Source organism: Crinia signifera, chromosome 5 (assembly GCF_055691185.1).
Source record: "Crinia signifera chromosome 5, ASM5569118v1, whole genome shotgun sequence".
In the NCBI taxonomy this organism is placed as follows: domain Eukaryota; kingdom Metazoa; phylum Chordata; class Amphibia; order Anura; family Myobatrachidae; genus Crinia; species Crinia signifera.
Genome location: NC_139221.1, coordinates 125022341 through 125042016, shown reverse-complemented (window position 1 = coordinate 125042016; position 19676 = coordinate 125022341). Strand labels below are relative to the sequence as shown.

The 19676-nt window shown below is 42.8% G+C and overlaps 1 protein-coding gene across 3 annotated transcripts in view; it reads left to right on the top strand.

The window, feature by feature from the left end:
- FARS2 (phenylalanyl-tRNA synthetase 2, mitochondrial) overlaps positions 1-19676 on the top strand; it is a 353709-nt gene that overhangs the window by 115037 nt on the left and 218996 nt on the right. For all 3 annotated transcript variants that reach the window (XM_083187986.1, XM_083187988.1, XM_083187987.1), the window contains one exon: positions 15887-16491. In XM_083187986.1, coding sequence (XP_083044112.1) covers positions 15887-16491 — 605 coding nt within the window. The remainder of the gene's footprint in view (positions 1-15886; positions 16492-19676) is intronic.

Below are 19676 nucleotides of genomic sequence, written 5' to 3'. Positions count from 1 at the left end.
AGTTAGGGTTATAGGCTGCGGGTGTGTGTGTGTATGGTTAGGTTATAGACTGCAGGATGTGTGTATAATTAGGGTTATAGGCTGCAGGGTGTGTGTGTATAGTTAGGGTTATAGGCTGCAGGGTGTGTGTGTGTGTATGGTTAGGTTTATAGGCTGCGGGGTGTGTTTACAGTTAGGGTTATAGGCTGCGGAGTGTGTATGGTTAGGGTTATAGACTGTGGGTGTGTGTATTATTAGGGTTATAGGCTGCAGGGTGTATGTGTGAATGGTTAGGGTTATAGACTGCGGGTGTGTATATGATTAGGGTTATAGGCTGCAGGGTGTATGTGTGAATGGTTAGGGTTATAGACTGCGGGGTGTGTGTATGGTTAGGGTTATAGGCTGTGGGGTGTGTGTATGGTTAGGGTTATAGGCTGTGGGGTGTGTTTACAGCTAGGGTTATAGGCTGTGGAGTGTGTATGGTTAGGGTTATAATCTGCGGAGTGTGTGTGGTTAGGATTATGGGCTGCGAGGTGTGTATGTTTAGGGTTATAGGCTGCGGTGTGTGTATGGTAAGGGTTATAGGCTGCGGTGTGTGTATGGTTAGGGTTATAGGCTGCAGGGTGTGTGTATGGTTAGGGTTATAGGCTGCGGGTGCGTGTGTATGGTTAGGGTTAGGTTGTGGTGTGCGTATGGTTAGAATTATAGGCTGTGGGGTGTGTATGGTTAGGGTTATAGGCTGCCGTATGTGTGTGTATGGTTAGGGTTCTAGGCTGCGGTATGTGTATGGTTAGGGTTATAGGCTGCGATGTATGTGTGTATGGATAGGGTTATTGGCTGTGGGGTGTGTGTATGGTTAGGGTTATAGGATGTGGGGTTTTTGCACGTGGTTAGGGTTATAGGATGCGGGTGTGTGTCCTGTGCAGGCTGAGGGAGGTAGAGACACTGGGAATCCCACAGCAGGCCTGCTGTGTCTGGGTCACATGGTATACTGGGGCATCCTGACAGGCCTGCTACCTCCAGTCCTCGGGCTTGCACACCCACGCTTCCCAAAAAATGGATATACCGGCAGCAGCATACAGTGCAGATGGCAGTGGACCCCATGATCTCCTAGCCACCATAGCCAACTAAATCCATTTATTAAATATGAATGAATGCTATTACAGGTCAAGTCTCCCTTATCTGTGCATTGCAAAAACCAAAATCTACCAAAAACTGTGGTTATTCCGAATATTTATTTTTTAGTTTCCCCTCCCCCTGCCTCTTTTTTCATACTTACCTCATGCCACGGTGTCCACAGCGGCCATCAGAATCCTCTTCAGCTGCATCCCCACCGTCACCAGTGCACTCTCGCAATGCATCCCTGGGACAAGAGATGCTGCTGCAGAGGATTCCGAAAAGCCTCCGTGGATTCCAGGGGACATCGGGGCACCATCGGGGGCAGTGATGTGCGGTGAGGTTAGTGGTTGGTGAGGCACCGGCTTGGTAGAACCAGCGCCAACAGGCTCTGTGGAGAGCGCTGGGTCCGGGTTGCTTCTGCGCTGACAGGCAGGTGTGGGAGGTGCCATCTGCATAAGCAGCAGAAACTGGCAGAGCTGCTCTTGCCTGTCAGCACAGAAGCAACACGGACCCAGCGCTCCCTGCCTCTCCTCTAATATATACATAGTATGAATCGAAATGTTGGCTTAATCCTGCCCTACAATAACCACACTAGTAGCCGTAACATTTCCAGAAAGTGTTTCACCTCTTAAAATACCAAGTATACCAAAAAAGTATTCAAAGTATCCATATCAAGACACCAAATTATTTAAGAGCCACTGTTGGTAAAAAAACAAACAAACAAACAACCACACATACCACTTTCACTTAATAAAATGCATGCGGCCAAATGTTTTATTAAAAGGGCAATAATTTACAAGGCCAGGTTTTGCCTTGTAAATGTTTGCCTCTTTAAAAGAATCTCTGAGTTAAACCGGCATCCCGGACAGCCACTGAACTCCGGGGCTAGTACATTTGGCTGATATACTTCTTTCATTTAAAAATATACTTATTTTACAAAATCACACAAATACACACCTCTGTCACTTAAACCATACTGTACGTTCCCAACTGTTTAAATTCCCAACAGTCAGGAGCCTGACCGACAGGGGCTATTCTCCCTTGTGGGGGTCCACGACCACCATAAAGGGAGAATAGAACCTGTGGCAAGGCACTGAGCCCCCAGAGTGGCGAGTGCAGCGAGGGGTTTCTTTGCACTCGCCCCCCTGTTGGAACACCAGCAGTTGGGATTTCGATGTCGGGATACTGACCCTCGGTATCCTGATTGTCGGACAGCCATACCACATCCGCTTTGCTGTGATGCATCCTATTTGTATTAAAGCTGGTGCTACTAGTGTGCAATGTAATACATGGGGCTGCTAATGATCACAATCCGGTGTATCACTTGTGCCCATGCTGCCATGCCACAGGATAGATGGCACTCTACATCTGTACTTCTTTTCTCTAGACAAATGTTTGAATTTATGAATATATATATATATATATATATATAAAATAATTGTTCAGTATGAAAAAATACACAAGTGTTCCATGTAACTAGCAAGTGAAGCATCAGTATCTGATTATTATGTTATCTTCATCTGGTGTCCCAAGAAAAAATAATTAAAACATAACTTTTATTAGCTTAATATAAGCAAAATATTACATTACTTTATAGTGAAAAAGTGGAAAAAATGTGGTTGTGTAATAAAGTGAAATGTTAAAATCAATTTCCGCTGTGTGTGATTATTTTTATTGCGCGGGATATGATAAAGTATTGCTCAAGGGGGGGCGTGGCCTGGATGGGAATGGAGAAGGACAGGCTGTAGGGAGTTCCTGCACTATCCCCGCATCCTAAATTACTTTTCGCCGCTCACAAGCCCCAGGCAGCGACCTCCTACAGTCCCCAAGCACCAGTGACCTACCTGACCAGCGGTGAGTTGAGCTGCGGAGCCTGGGGAGGGAGAAATCCTTCCCTGCGGGTTGCGGCCCTCACCTCACATCAAGCCGCTGCCTCGATTTCGGGGTGTGCCCGGCGGCTGGGCTCCAGGCTCCGGGCCGCGATTCTCAGCGGCACTCAGACCCCCTCAGACCTTCAGAGGCCCCCCAGCGGGTGCCCCACTCAGCCCCCCTCTCATCCGTACCCGTCTCCCGCCGGCAGCTGAGACGCCGGAGCTCTGGGAGGCAGAGACTGCCTCATCTCCCTCAGTGCGGCGGCCATATTGGAAGACCCGGCCGAGAGTCAGGCTCAGGGGCGGGAGCTTCTGGGGAGCGGCCGGCAGTGCCCCCGGCTGCCTGAGTACACCCCCAGCCATCTCTCTGGACTGGGGTGGTAAGTGCGGCCTGCGGTGTCCTAATTATCAGGCCTAACGTCCACTGAAAAGTGCCGGCGGCCATCTTGGTTGGGGCGCTGTGTGGGAAACCTGCATAAGGAAAGTTACTGGACCCCCTGGCGCTTTAATTAAAAGGAAAAGTGTAGAAGGAATAAGTGTGCTGCCCCTAAAAGCACTCACCTAGAAGCACCCACCTAATAAACACCTACTTATATAAAGGTTTGCTGGGCTCTCTGGAGTGCACTAGCTGGCCCCAGCAGTTTGAGAGGCACTTATAGGTTCTGCTGCTTTATAACTACCACCAAGAGACTTTTTATACTTTTCCTCTCCGCATATGCATGTCCATATATGTTTCTGATACCAGGGAGCTGCACATCTCATTCTCATACTCAACTACATTTGTGGTCACTTTTCAACATATGCTCCACAATATTAAAGCCCGGGGCTCCCCCTTGTGTCTCGAGAGTGTATGACATATTGAACCTGTCCATTGAATGGAGCTCCTTGACCTAAATTTGATGTGTTTTACTCTTTATACAAAACCTTCTCCTGGGAATGATCGTGCTTCTTTAAGACTCCCCCTCCTACCTCCGCCCTGCCTGGAGTGATGCTTTAGCCCCTACTAGCACTTGGAGTCCCCCAAATAAATCGACTCATTACTGTTGCCTTCTCAAGCTTAGTTTTTTTTTTTGGGGGGGGGGGGGGGGGGTTTGGGAGTTCCTATCTCCCTGGAAAATTGTCTTTAGATATGCCTTCTAAGCGCTCGAAACATACCCAACCAATTTCCCAGATCTCATTCTTCAAATCGCCTACACAACAACCCAAGGCAATGGAGGTCGACTCACCAAAGAAACCCAATGACTGGCAGGTTGCAGCATCCTCATTTGGCTCTAAATCTACCCCCTCCCCATCACAAGTAACAGAGGAGGATCACGACGAGCACTGACAGTTGGCACTATGAAGACACTGAGGTCCCAATTTAAATCAGAAATAGTCAACGAATTCCGCTCTGCTCTGCAAGCATGCCAACAGGCTATAGATGTGATCGGAGAACGCACCAGCCACTTGGAAACAAAGATGGAAGAAGTGGTTGGGTCACATAATAGCCTAATTGACTCTCATGACACACTAGAAGCCGAAGTACTTAAACTGAGAGATAAAGTCACAGACTTGGAAGACAGGTCACGCAGATGCAACATAAAACTCTGAGGTGTCCCAGAGAATGTGTCAAACAGCAGCTTACATGACTTTACTATGGCACTATTTCAAAAACTTCTTCCACATGCCTCTTCGGCAGACCTCCTCATCGATAGAATCCACAGGCTTCCCAAAGCTAGAGCGGCCCCGGCACAAGCTCCCCGGGACGTCCTCATGAAAATGCACTATTTCCACATAAAGGAAGCAATTCTGAAGGCAGCCAGACCCTCCCCTGAGTCTACAGAAATTCTGAAAGATCTGCAACTCTTTGGTGACCCCTCCCCTGCTACACTCAGTAAACGACGCTCCTTTTCCCTGATTACTTCTGCTTTGATAAAGGCCAACATTCCCTACCGTTGGGGGTTCCCAACCAAACTCTTGATTGTCAGCGAAGGTTCCACCATTGTAATTAACACAGTCGAAGAAGGATCCAAACTCCTTACATCTTGGAATGTCGCACACCCTCCAGTGAACTCCCCCCACGAGCCGACTTCAGCAGGACTGGTCGACAGTGGGGTAACTAGATTGTATGATTGAAAGTATAATCCTGGTGTGATACTTTCTATATGACACTGATATACATATATTTCTTTTTTGTTACTGTATTGAATCTTACAACCTCCGTACATTGCCGTTGTTAAATGCTAAGTGCTATGTTTATATTTTGTGATTAGGTTCGGCCCCGCCTGCTGGCCTGGCCCCCCCTGTGGGTCATTTACTTACCTCTTTTTCTGAATCTGTGATATGATCCGTGGGGGACCCTGGGTCAAGTGGCCGGGGTGGACCAGATTATTTCTATATTTAGCTCCGGGGCGGAGGGTGGAGGAACTGCCTCTACCCCCCCTTAAGTTTACACAGACGTCTCCTTCTTGAACGACGTCTAGTTGAGACTAGTTAAGTTACTGTTCTTTCTAACTATTATACCTTCTCATGTTTGAATTTCCCTTTTTTTCCTGCCTCTTTTTTATTTTCCACTCTTCTTTTTCTTCCCACATGTGCGGTAGGGTGTGTTCACTCTCATCTTCCTGTAATTATCCTCATTTGGTTTTGTCCCCATCTTTTAAGATACTCATTTTAAGCCTTGTAGCGGGTATGAACAAAAAGTGTTATCAATGCCGATATTTATATGATCAAAGAACAATAAGTGAAAAGCGCAGATTACGTACTTTGTCCGTAACCTGCGTACCCTTTATTCCTAGCTACATGCGAACACAACGTATCGCAGCGTAGCGTACCTTTACAGTGTACTGTACACGGATGAATCAATGCATTAATAGGAGATCCCTTCGCAGTACTTTGTCTCTAATCTGCGAATACACTTATCGGACAATGTCCGTAATATACCTTATCGCTAGATGCGACTAATAGACGAGACCACGGTATAAAAGGTGAGGAGATAAATTCTCCGTAAACAGTGTATTTAGTCCCTAAGGGACAAAAGGGGATTACAGAAATAAGAATACACAGGGTAGCACGTGATACACTTATCTAACAATAATTAGTACTTTAAAACACTTACAAAGATGCAGAAACAGATACAATCATAATCAGCCACATTACATAAAACGGGAATACAAATGTTACCGTCAAGGAAATAGCGCAGCGCAGTCCGGTCGGAGCTCGCTATATTCAAGTAGAACTACAGCCCGGGTTGGTGAGGGGATATCAGCAGTGCCAAAGTGACCGAGCCCGCCCAGGGTTGGCTATCTTATAGGGTCAGAAGGGGGAGGTCAAAGGCCATTCCTATTGGTCAGGGCTCGAATGTCCAGTCCTCAGTGATTGGGGCAAAGTATTACACCTGGTTTGCATAGGTGCAGGTGGAGTGAACTTTGGAGTCCTTTGTGTGTTGGCATCGTCGTCAGGGGTCGTAAATAGCAGCAAGAACCGGTTATAACTAGATTCTTTTGTCACACACATTTTAACAGAAATAGTCCTTGGAATATGGATTTTGTCCGTAATTATCGGATCGTATGAATTGCGAATTATTCGCAATGACCGGAATAGTGCGCATGGGAAACGGAACGTAACGGTACCAAACATTATACAGACAGAAATATGTAATGCTGATTAAACTATGTGTTGTGCTCTAAACCTTTAATTAACTATATTTTATTTGGTGTAAGTATGGTATTATGAATTTATGTGTAATAGTATGGCTGCGCTTCTGGTCCACTTTGTCACACAGACTCGGGTATGTATACTTTATTTGCGCAACTCTACGAACCAAAATGGCGGCCATACTATCCTAAAAATGGCGTGTGTAAAACTCGACATTGACAGTGTGTATACAGATCTAAGCATTTCCTCCCCTCTCTAACCCATGGTTAACATCTTCTCAATCAACGCCAAGGGGTTAAACTCCCCTAATAAGAGAAGACTAGCCTTAAATCACTTCCACAAACAAAGAGCACAGGTTGTAGCAATACAGGAAACCCATTTCCAAAAACAGAACCCTCCTCACTTCTTCAATTCAAGATACCCCCAATGCTTTACAGCGAACGGCCCTGCAAAGAAAGCAGGAGTCGCTTTCCTTTTTGCCCAAAATTGTCCATTTATAGTATCATCCCAATATGCTGACCCGGCGGGAAGGTACTTGATCTTGGTGGGAGTTCTGGAGGACATTGAGGTCACCTTGGCCTGCTGCTATGCGCCCAACACTAAACAGTTGCCCTTCATAAGGAAAGTCCTCCGTATTCTACAAAATAAAGCGAAGGGAGCCATTATAATCCTAGGGGACTCCAACCTACCCCCTGACCAGGCCATTGATAAATCCAACCCCCCTCTCTCCCCATACAAGTCCAAGCCTATCACCCCCTCTAACTCATTTAAATACCTTCTAACAGAATACAACCTATACGACGCTTGGCGTACAAAACACCCCTCCACTCGCGACTACTCATTTTACTCTCATGTACACAAGACATATTCCCGAATAGACTTAACCATCGTAGATAAATGGACCCTAGCCTCAATAAGCAAAATCATCATTCAACCAATGTCCTGGTCTGACCATTCCCCCCTTTTTATTACTTGGCATACCTCCTCTTATAAGAGAGCGCCTGGTCCCTGGAGATTGAGCCCTCATTTACTACAGAATCCTGAAGGTACTCAAGCATTGCAGAATTCCCTTGACTTATACCTTGCAACTAATCTCCCTTGTCATACTTCACTCTCGACCCATTGGTGTTCTCTATAAGCGGTTGTCCGAGGCACTGCTATACAAATCGCCTCGAAATTAAAAAGAGACTTTAAAAAACTAAGAGACACAGCCGAATCAGAAGTAGCCAATTTAGAAAATTAACATAAGCAAAACCCCTCAAACAATGACATTTATAAACGTCTTAAAACTGCAAGGGATCATCTTAATTCATACGCATTGGCAGAAATACACCGAAACATTCAACGACTGAATCAAAAGTATTATACTCTAGATAACAAAACCGGTCGTCTGCTTGCGCGCAAACTTCGAGGCCACAGAGCTAAAGAACGAATTCAAGCTATTTACAGTGCCTCTGGTAATAAAGTAGTAGACCCCTTTGACATAGCAGACACATTTGCAAAATACTATTCTTGCTTATATAATCTAAAAAACATCCCTGATACCCCCCAACCAAATCCCTAAGAGATATCTAATTTTCTTAAAAACCTTCCTCTACGGTCCATATCGACCCAAGATATTGAATTTTTAAACTCAATTTTTAAACTCCCCTTGGACTCTCCAAGAAATGGAGTCAGACATTTCTTCACTACCTTCAAATAAAGCCCCTGGCCCAGATGGCTTCACCTCCAACTTCTATAAACATTTCAAAAAGACCCTTGCCCCAATTCTTTTAAACCTCTTCCAAGAATCTACTACCTTCTCCTCATTTCCCAAGGAGATGTTAGAATCCCGAATAGTAACAATCCCAAAACCGGGGAAGCAGCCCACTGCAGTGCAAAATTACCTTCCTATTGCTCTTTTAAATGTAGATATCAAACTATTTGCAAAAATGATTGCAAACAGGCTCTCTCCCCTTTTACCCAACATTATTAACCCAGACCAAGTCGGATTTGTAATTGGCAGACAGGCATATGAAAATACAAGAAGAGTTCTAAATATTATTGAACATTGCCATAGTTCCAGTCAGCCCCTACTCTTGCTCTCACTCGATGCTGAAAAAGCATTTGATAGGCTACACTGGAACTATATGCAACAGACGCTACAGAGATTTGGAATTACAGGCACTTTCCTCAATACCATCCTTGCTCTGTACTCCTACCCATCGGCCAAAGTATTCGCCAATGGCTGCCTATCCACAAGTTTTGACATAACTGCCCCCTTTCCCCATTAATATTTGTTCTTGCTGTAGAACCACTGGCAGAATATATTAGAAACGACCCCTTGATATCAGGACCTTTGATAGGAGGGACCCAGCACAAAGTTTGTCTTTTTGCTGATGATATTTTAGTTTGCCTCACAAACCCAGAGAGATCCCTCCCCCGGTTACACTATATCCTTAAACATTACACACAAGTCTCCTACTACAAGCTAAACACTAACAAAACTGAGGCCCTCCCACTGCATATTTCTACTGAATTTATTCAATCCATGAAGGCTCATTACAAATATGCTTGGCTAAAACAAATCTCTTAAATACCTAGGCGTTCGCCTTGCCAGAGATTCAGACCTTATGACTTGTAACTATGACCCCCTACTCAGAGCATTTGAAGCTTTGACCACGGAATGGCTTTTACGGGACGTTACATGGTTGGGACGCGTAGCTGCAGCCAAGATGATTCTCCTGCCCAAACTCATGTATTTATTCAGAAACATTCCTAGACCCTTTCCCAAATCGATTTGCAATAAGTTCAACCGTATTCTTTCAAATTATGTTTGGGGAAAGAAGAAAGCTAAGATCGCCAAAACTATTCTTACTGCCCCAAAAGACAAAGGGGGAATATCCTACCCAGATTTGGAAAAATACCACGCAGCCTGCACCCTAAGTCAAATTAGAGATTGGGCTACTACGGATACCCCTAAACCCTGGGTTAGCATAGAACAAAATGTCATAACTCCCTTCCAATTATTAGACTTGCTTTGGCTCCCCTCCTCAGCTATCCCTCCCTCTACTAATAAATGTAAAGCAATCACCACCACTTTATCCCTATGGCGCAAAATATCCAAGACCCAATCAAACCATGCTAGTCCCTCCCCATATTTATCTCTTCAATCCATTGCGTATGTAATTCCAGATCTGGACTTGAGTTATTGGAAATCGCAAGGTCTTATGTCTCTCCAAGACATTCAAGCGCATGATAACCTACTTCCATTTTCTCAACTCCAAGAACATTTCCAAATTCCAAAACAAGACTTTTATAAATATCTCCAAATTAGAAGTTGGCTCTCAACATTCCACGATAAACCCTCAATCCCTAGGAACTACTTGAAACAAATCTCTCTTCTTATACACTCCAAATCAAGCCGAGGAAACATCTCGAGATGGTATGGACATATTATAACAGGATCCATGAATCTAGCATTTCCCTCCCAGACTAAATGAGAAAGGGACCTTGGAGAGGTCTTTGACCCAGAAATTTGGTCGAGAATTTTCTCCTCCTGCTTTAAAATTTTGAAATGTGTCTCTCATACAGAGATGTTTCTCAAACTCATACACAGAGCCTACCTTACCCCCAAATTCCTACATTAGATCTGGCCCGAGGCCTCACCTTACTGCTGGAGAGGATGCGGACAGATTGGGAGCATCTCACACATTTTTTGGACCTGTCCCCACATCCTAGCACTCTGGACAGCAATTTTTTACCTTATTTCGAAGATATTAAGTTATCATGTACCCCTGAGCCCCCTGATTGCTTTATTTCACTATTCTTTCCCACATGTAATCGATACAGATAGCTATATTCTCGGCCATATACTCATTGCCTTTTAAGGCTGCTATAGCCCAGCAATGGAAAACACCAATTATCCCCTCCATTCAAGGCATAGAAGCCAAAATCCACAAACATTTTCTATATGAAACAACTCCCAGTCCATACAACCCCCTCTCACCTCCCACCAGAAATAAATGGGCTAAATGGTCTTTATACAAAAACATTAACTCCACACAGACCTCCCAAACACATATCCCTTCAATCGACAGCTTGCGCTCCCCTTCTTCTTCTTCTTCATAGGTACGTAGAAACTGTACACTATTGGTTGATAAATCCATTGTCGTCCCGTCTGATTGTGCCCATGGTTTCACAGTTGTCAGATACCTACTTGTATGGCTTATAACAACGACATGTCTGAACTAATGAGATATATATATATATATATATATATATATATATATATATATACTGCTCCCCTCCTTCCCCTTTTATTTCTTCCCCCCACTATGTATTCAATGACTATGTAATTTTACCGATCTTTGAACTATTTTGTACTATGGTTGTCATGTCAAAACTTCTTGGTACTTTCATAAAATCTCAATAAAAACGATTAATTTAAAAAAAAGTATTGCTCCATATGTGGCAGTTGAAATCACTTAACCTGAATGATTACTATATCTACCTCCTTGTTCACAAAATAAGTTTGAGTATAAAAATTATTCATCCACCCTCACTTATTTTGAGGTAGTATCAAACTACCTAGATTAACTACAGATTAATGTCTCACTATTGCACTAATGTTCTATTCTAGTGGATGGACAAACAGTTTCTATTTGTATAGCTTTTTCTAGCTGAAAACTGGCAACAGTAGCTTATTACATAATTCTAGCTCCAATGCTCATCTCCCCCATTCTAGATGTGACAGCGTCGCAGCCGTACATCAATTAACGGTTCCAGAATATGTCTACTGTAATTATAATTCTGTGACATATAGAGCTGTCAAGTGTTGAAAATAATATTGAATACGATGTAAGGGAAAAATTAGCTGAGGGAGATACCACGGCTGGCGAGGAGGTTAATGAATGCTGAACAAATGATACATATGTCATTATAATGAATCGTTGTTCATAGTTTTATTTCACATGTGAACACATATAGCATCTTTTGTATTCATCTTAAACCACACATTAACAGTCCATGCTGCGGGTCGATACCGTACTAGATCCAGCTAAATACAGCTTATATTCACTTGTTAAGGATACTGTATGTGGTTATTAACAAACAGGTTTTTTTTTTCAGTAGGGCTGCAATGCTTATAGGGCACATATACTGTAGGTCCTTATTCTAGTCCACACAAATTTTGCAGCACTGCATGTGGATTTACCCTCTCCCACTACTTGCACACCCGACCGCCCACCGCTACCCCCCCCCCCCCTCCCTTGGTGAGTTCCACGGCTGAGAATGGATGTCTTGCATAAATACCCATTCGCAGCCTTGGGTGCATGGAACAAATAATTTGATGGTCGCTGACTATCAATTGATTTGGAAGGAGCATGCAAAAGTAAGACACTCTCTGGTGTCTTAATGTTGCCTGCTCCCCGTACAGGAAGAGGGCGGGTAGCTGACATCCAGAGATGTCAGCTGGTTTCTGTCTACCTCTTGCATTGGTTTCTGTCCACCTCTGAATCAGACCTGATTGCACTAAGCAATATTTTAAATGCTATGGCTCATTTTCCTCCTTCCAAGCGATATAACTTATAATATCGCTTAGTGTGTATGCTCACTATCATAAACGATGTGCACTCACGTGATTTATTAATAATGTCCTCTGCTGACCTGCATCTACAGACCATAAAGCACATCGTTAGTGAGTCATCCCTATTTTGTAGGCATCATTCTAATACCTATTTCACATTGCAAATGCTGCGCCGCACCTGGGATTTGGACACGGTTCCGTCCCAGGAGCGACCCAGCAAATGCGAGGGGAAGCTTCCCTCATCGACCTGGTAATAAGGGGTAGAGCGGCACCACGTCCAGGGGGCGGGGGAGTAGGCAGCGCTTGGAGCTGACGATGCCTTCGCCTTATAGTGTAAACAGGACCCGGGTTACCGTTTTCACTGCCCTGTAACCTGGTCAGACCCGGGTTAATTGTGCGGTGTGAAAGGGTTACAAGTAAGCTGAGGCTTACACAGATGGCTGAGGGCTTCAAGAATCAGAGCATTCAGATCTGCAATGCTGTTAGAGGAAGTCTTTTGCCCTCTTGCATCATTCCTCTCTGAATCAGGCCCTCAGCTTGTTTAAATTCCTTCCCTGTCTGTCAATCTCAGGCTTGGGTTCCTCTTCTTTTTTTTTTTTTGGGGGGGGGGGATATTCTTTCATTGCCCTGCTTTCTATTCTGTCTGAACATTAGTCTATTAAATATTTGGCTTTGGGATCTATCTTTTGCCCTCTTTACCCTTGCCATTGTGATCCAAATTACAAATAGCATTGCTGCAGTATCCCAGCTGCACTCATTGTTTAAAAGTAACTAAGAAAAATCTTGTTAAAGCTAATTCTACTTGTTCAACATTCCAGATGGGCATCTTTGTTAATTACAATTTATGTAATTATCTTTATACAATAACATGGCTTATCTGAATGTTTCACATCGAGTCATTAAACATCATCAAAACAACATTTGTATTAATTGGGCAAAGTTATTCTGTAAATACATACTTGATACATCAACAACTTTGTGATGAAGTTCATGAATCACCTTTGTATTTTGTATAATGTTGAGGTTTTGCTGTGTGGTGTATACTGTATGCTTTCATTTGTATTTTGGGTAAAAAAAAGAAAAACACAGAATTGTTTATCATCTCTCTCTCTCTCTCTCTCTCTATCTATCTATCTATCTATCTATCTATCTATCTATATATATCATGCGATAGCTGGAGGCACTCAAATAAATCAAATTCAACTGGTCCAATGAACAGTCTCTTCATTGGACCAGTTGAATTTGATTTATTTAAGTGCCGCCAGCCATCGCATGATATATTGGACCCCCGTGATAGGGGCATCCGTGGAGGGCACCTACTGTGTGATATAGGTGAGGAGTGCCGTTCCAGTTGGACTGTATATATATATATATATATATATATATATATATATATACACATACAAACACACACACACACACACACATATATTCTAGTGTCCGTTTGTGTGTCTCCGAAACACTGCCATCTGTTAGCAGCGAGTGAAACTACATCTCTTTCTCTCTCTCTCACACACAACACAAACACAGAGGCAATCACAAGGTAGCAGACGACTAGCTTTCAAAGCATTTTATTAGAGTGGGCTTACTAGTTTCCTAATATGTCTTCTGTGTTCACCTTGTACTGTATGTCCTTTTTAATGAATGCACATTATTTTCCAAAATGTATTCTTTAAACCTTGTCGATTTGAAAAAGCACCCTATTGAGTGACCTCAATTGGTTAGTTGAACTAATGTTAATTTAATGCTTCCAAAAGGTGAAGGATGAATCACAGTTTCATCTGATGGGTTTTCTCCCACACTGTTCATTGTTATGCATAATGTTATTACTTGCTGTTTGTCTTATTACAGTTTTTAACTACCTCTTAACCACACTTAACTTGTTTGTTTCACCTGGAATAATATTTTTATTGAACTCTATCCAGTAAAATGTATACAAATTATTTTAATTGATGTACTTTATTATAAACACAGTGAATAAGGGGGCAGGGGAATTAAAGTGTTTTCTGCTTCAGGGACCACTAGATGGCACCCATAGAAGCACTTCAACTATTGCTCTGTACAGTCATGTACAACCGTCGGCACTGACAGTACTGCTATCTTACAGATGGGGCGCCTTTCAGCCAGTGCCAGGGCTCGCCAGAATGCCCCCGCTGGTGAGATGATGCTCCATCTGACTGTAACGCGTGAGCATCCCACACACACGTGTGTCCCAGTTTCCAGGCGGCGGGGGGATGCAAACCCTGTCCATCTCCGCTTCAGGGAGACACGCAGGGTTACGAGGGGGGTGTAGTGAGGTGGGCGGGACCGTCGGGGAGCTCCGTTGGAAGGGGGCTGGCAGTTGGTTATCCGACCCCCCTCCATCTGTATGTCATACTGTTATCTTAAGTAACTAGAAAAAACATAATTTCTAGTCCTTCTAGGAACCAGGGCAGGTAGGGTTCTGCTGCATGGGGGCAGTGTAAGGGGGGCGGACTGGGCCCACCGACATCACGAAAACGGGCGGTCCCAGGCCGCCAATGTCACAAAAGGAGCATGCCTAGTCCGTACCATCATAAAATGGGGCAGGCCCGACCGACATTGTCCTTGAAGGCTCTACACTGCCGGGGAAGCGCTGGGCATCGCCGTCTTCAGTGGTGCTGGGCTTCCCCGGTCACACCGGCGGGGTCAAAGGCAGGCTCTTTTAGCAGGGCGCTGCTAGAGGGGCAGGGCGCAGGGCGCTAAAACAGCCTAGCGGGAACACTCATACTGCTTTCACATTGCCAAACCTTCTCAGAGCAAGTTTAACCCCATTCACACTGCATGTTGTAAATGGTATATAACTGGTTAATTACCGTTTTTGTACCTTTCACATTGAACCCGTTGTGAAAGGTACATGGTAATTAACCTGTAATATACCCTGCAGTAGGCAGAGTGGGTCCAGGGGGTGTAAAGCAGCAGGGCCCCCACACAGCCAGCACCTAGTAACACCCACTCCCTCCCCTGGTACCTGGCTACGGATCTGGGCAGCGTGGTAGGCATCGGGTGTGCATTGGTCACTAGGAGCCGCTCATTACATATGCACATATGAATTAGCCGCTCATATGTAATGAGCGGCTCCTGATTATTAAATATTCACTGCGCTAATAACCAGCTCAGTGCTAACTGCTGCCTGAGTCCTATATACCTGTTCAGAGCCGTTCACACTGCATAAAAACATCTCTGAACCGTGTAGGACTCTGCTTTTCACCCGTTTGCAAGTAACGTTTATTTGTAACCGGTAAATGCAGACTGGCGCTGTCACACTGCAGCTGTAACCGTTTTAAAAGGCTAAAAAATCGGCAATATACCGGTTAAGAGCTGCAGTGTGTAAGGGGTATAAACTTCATTAATACCACTTAAGTTGATAGAATTTGTATTATTAATGGATGCTACAGTATGTCCTACAGTATTTAAGATCATGTATACAGTACTTGTTATGGTAATTCTGCACATTCACAGTAGATTATAAATGGAGGTACAAAATCATATAACCAATCAGATCATTTAAAATGTTCACAGCATCTAGGGAAGTTCAGAGGATTAGAGTGCTGATCTTGTGCAAGACAATGTCTGCATCATCTTCATTTCAGACTAGGCTTTCTATTATGTTTGCTTACATATGTATCTTATTTGGAGTTTTCTACAATCCTCTATTTTAAAGAAGTCACATAAATGGTTTATTTTTATTTTTTAGGAACTGCGATACAGTCAGCCCTTCGGTATGCCACAATTTCAGGCTTCGGAAAGATCCAGAATAATAGGATTACACCAAATTTACAGGAGGAACGTTTAAGAACAATAACCTCTAGGACTTCTACAACAGATATTTCTAGTCCTTTGGAGCTACTTGGTAAAGAATATCCTAGAGACCATTACACCAATGTTTCAAGTAAAATCCTTTCTTTGGTTGGGAAGAACTTGCATAACCAGAAGTACCATCCACTGTGGCTGATCAAAGAGAGAATCAAGGAACACGTTTACAGGGAGTACATAGGACGCTTTGGAAACCCTCTATTTTCTGTGTATGATCATTTGTGCCCCATTGTCACAACAGAACAGAATTTTGACCGATTACTAATACCGTTGGACCATCCCAGTAGAAAAAAGGGAGACAATTACTATTTAAATTATACTCACATGCTTCGCGCTCATACCTCAGCCCATCAATGGGATTTAATGCACTCTGGACTAGACGCATTTCTGGTAGTGGGGGATGTTTATCGACGTGACGAGATTGACAGCAGCCATTACCCAGTGTTTCATCAGATGGAGTGTGTTCGCCTATTCTCAAGCCATGAGGTAAATTCACAGAACTGATGTACAAAGTAATAGTTAAAGATACAGTATATTGTTAAGTAACAGATAATGATAACATTGATATAAATATTGGCTATGCTATTGCAGATCTAGGGCACATTATAGATGTAATAAACTGAACTTATAATTATTATAAATCTTTTTTTCATTCATTCATTTTTATGTTGGGGTATTTAAGGTTTGCAGCATAACAGTCTAAAAAGTGGTATGTAACGGACTTGGCAAGATTTTACTATACCTGTTAAGTGCTGAAATGATTTTTGCAAGCATTGTTTTATTTATAATTATATGCTGGTGTGTGCTTCTATGTAAAATGTATAATAATACAAAGCAAAACATGCAATATGGTGGTGTATGTTGACATAGAAAACCGAAAACATACAGTAATTCGGCATCACATAATGACCCTTAACAATATATGTAGATGGTTTGGAGGCACTACGCAGGTGAGAGGTCATTGGGCCTTATTGATCATTTCTTGCGGGGGAGGGGGGGGGGGTTGAATGATTTGTTCAGATACTGTACATAAGTTTGTTCTTCGTGTTTCTAAATCTGCATATTTGTTTTGTTTTTCCTATAAATTAATTTCTTACCAAATTTCTCTGTTTTTTTAATAAAGCTGAAAGCCGCTCAAACTTGTTTTATTGTGCTGCCGCCCAGTGTGTACAAAACAATAGAATTGTGCAGCCCTGGCAAAAACACACACTGAACTTACACACATTAGTTCTGACAGTGATATTCAAAACCAAGTCGCCCTATATTCTTGGAAAGAGAAAGCAGACCATTGTGCAAATATTGCCATTCACAATAACCAATCTATTTGGTGTTTTAGTCACACTCACATGGAGCTGTAATTTTCATAGCATGTAAACGGTCTTTTTGTAGTCAAAGCAGAGTTCAGAGGGATTCTGAAAAAACTTTAAAAAAAATACGAAATCTAGTGCAACATTGTAATAAAAAAATGAACATACAATTTATTGGATAAACTCACAATGATAGATGGTAAAATCTCATATAACCCGTATACGGGTATAAGGACTTTCAGAGGACCATCGATGGTAGCAGGAGAAACGTCAAATCCCCGTCCAGTCCTTAAGGAGTCTTAAGGAGTCCAGTCGGCAGCAATGGTTGAGCTTGCGAATTGGAAACAAGCGTATGCATAGAGACAATAAACAGAGAAACAAATGACCGATGATTTAACCACACAAACATCTGATTTTTGATGATAAGTGGCTGGATATATGATGGTCATTTTTATAAGGAAAACAAATCATGGATTGCTGAATGTGTTGAAATATTTCGCAATAAGTGAGACAATAAATAAATACATGGTGGTCATAATTTTAATAAATTATCAATAAAAGTTATGTTTTAATAATAGTCACAGTACATATATTCCTTTAGGACACAAGAGTGCCCCCAAATAGAGTTTTTCTTTTCTTCTGGTTCTATCTTGAACCTAATAGTCGTTTTGAATATCACTGTCAGAACTATTGTGTGTAAGTTCAGTGTGTGTTTTCGCCAGGGCTGCACAATTCTATTGTTCTGTATTTCTGTATTTCACGAACCCATGTGGTGAGGGTTTAATTTTGTGAGAGCCTGGGCTGAAATCACTGGTGCGCCAGAGATATACAATATTTTTTCCTGCAGCCCAGTGTATACAGCCCGGCGATGAACGGTGATGCATGCTCCCGCATTATCGCCAGGAAAGCTGCTCATCTGCTTGTATTACCAGCAGATGAGTGTCTTTGTGGACGGCTTTTCATAGTGCTGTGCTATGCAAAACTGTCTGCCCCCCGCTGATAGCGCCAGGCATAGGGAAAGCTGCTCAGTGTGTATGCACTTAAAATGCAATAAAGTAATAATAACAACAAAAATAAACTTTAACGGTGGGTTTATGTTTTTATTTGTCTTCCTTCTCAAATGGAAACCGCGACCATGGTTGCATATTTTAAAACTAATAGAACCACAACTTGGCAGTTAAGTATACATGCACATGTTTTTTTCAAGGATGATATGCTGTTTTGAAGTATATGACTGTGGAAGATGTAGGTTGATTTCCTTTTAAAAAACAAATCATAAAAATAAATAAAAAAATGACCAATAAAACATAAAGCTTTGGATAGGCTTTGTATGCAGAAATGATGACTAGGTTGCATCAAAGGTTTCTGTAGTCAGGAGAAGAAAAACTAATTAGTTTTGACTTTTTTTCGTAATGTCATTTTCAGAAAGGGAGGTTTTTGGAGATAATTGGTTGTTAAAGGTACTCAACGGACATATTAAGTACTCTATCATAACTCTGTCTTTGTACAAAACTACTGCTAAAGAAAGAAAATCACAGACAATCTCGCTTAATGCAAAAGTAAGAAAATATGTTGGAAGAAAAAAAAAAAGGAATTTTATAATACATACAGTGTGGCTGAGGGGAGGATTCTTTACTTTGTAATATCTATGTTTCAAAATCCTGGGATCCAGATGATAGGTCTACAGTATTTAGGTTGACAGGCATTAGGTCATAATTGACAAAAGGTTGACACAAGCAAAAGTTTGACGTGTCAATTGTCGACACTTTTTTTTATATTTTAACATCCACGTGGACTCCAATTGTTAATGGTATAGTCTGCTGTGCGCAGCAGTAGCATGAAAATTGATCTTTTCACGTGTCAACCTTTGCCATGTCGACCTTCATTTTGCTTGTGATGATCTTTTGTCATTGTCAACCTTTTGCACTTTGATCTTTTGTCAATGTCCACCTAGACACTGTCTAGGATACTATGATCCATATCCCAGATCTTTAGCCTTTAAACACAGCAATAGCTATAATGTGGTGTGGTGTGTTAAGCAGGGTTGCCTACTTTTAAAAATCATTTCAGGGAAAAAAGAAAAGCCAAGGGGGCGGGCCTTGCGTCACCAGGGGCGGACCATGCGTCACAGGGGGCTCCTGAATCTCTCCAAGATACAGCAACAGCATGGTTGCTGCCAATGTTTCAGTGGTGCCAGCCCCCTCCTACAACCTGGGGTTGAGTACACACTCCATGCACACTCCCCTGCTCGGCTCAGGGCAGTCTGGTGTCTGAGCAACCAGAGTTCCACAGCAGGCGATAAGCAGCTTGACCATGGACAGGTTGAAGGGGTGTTCATCTTAGTACATTGCATGCGATATAACC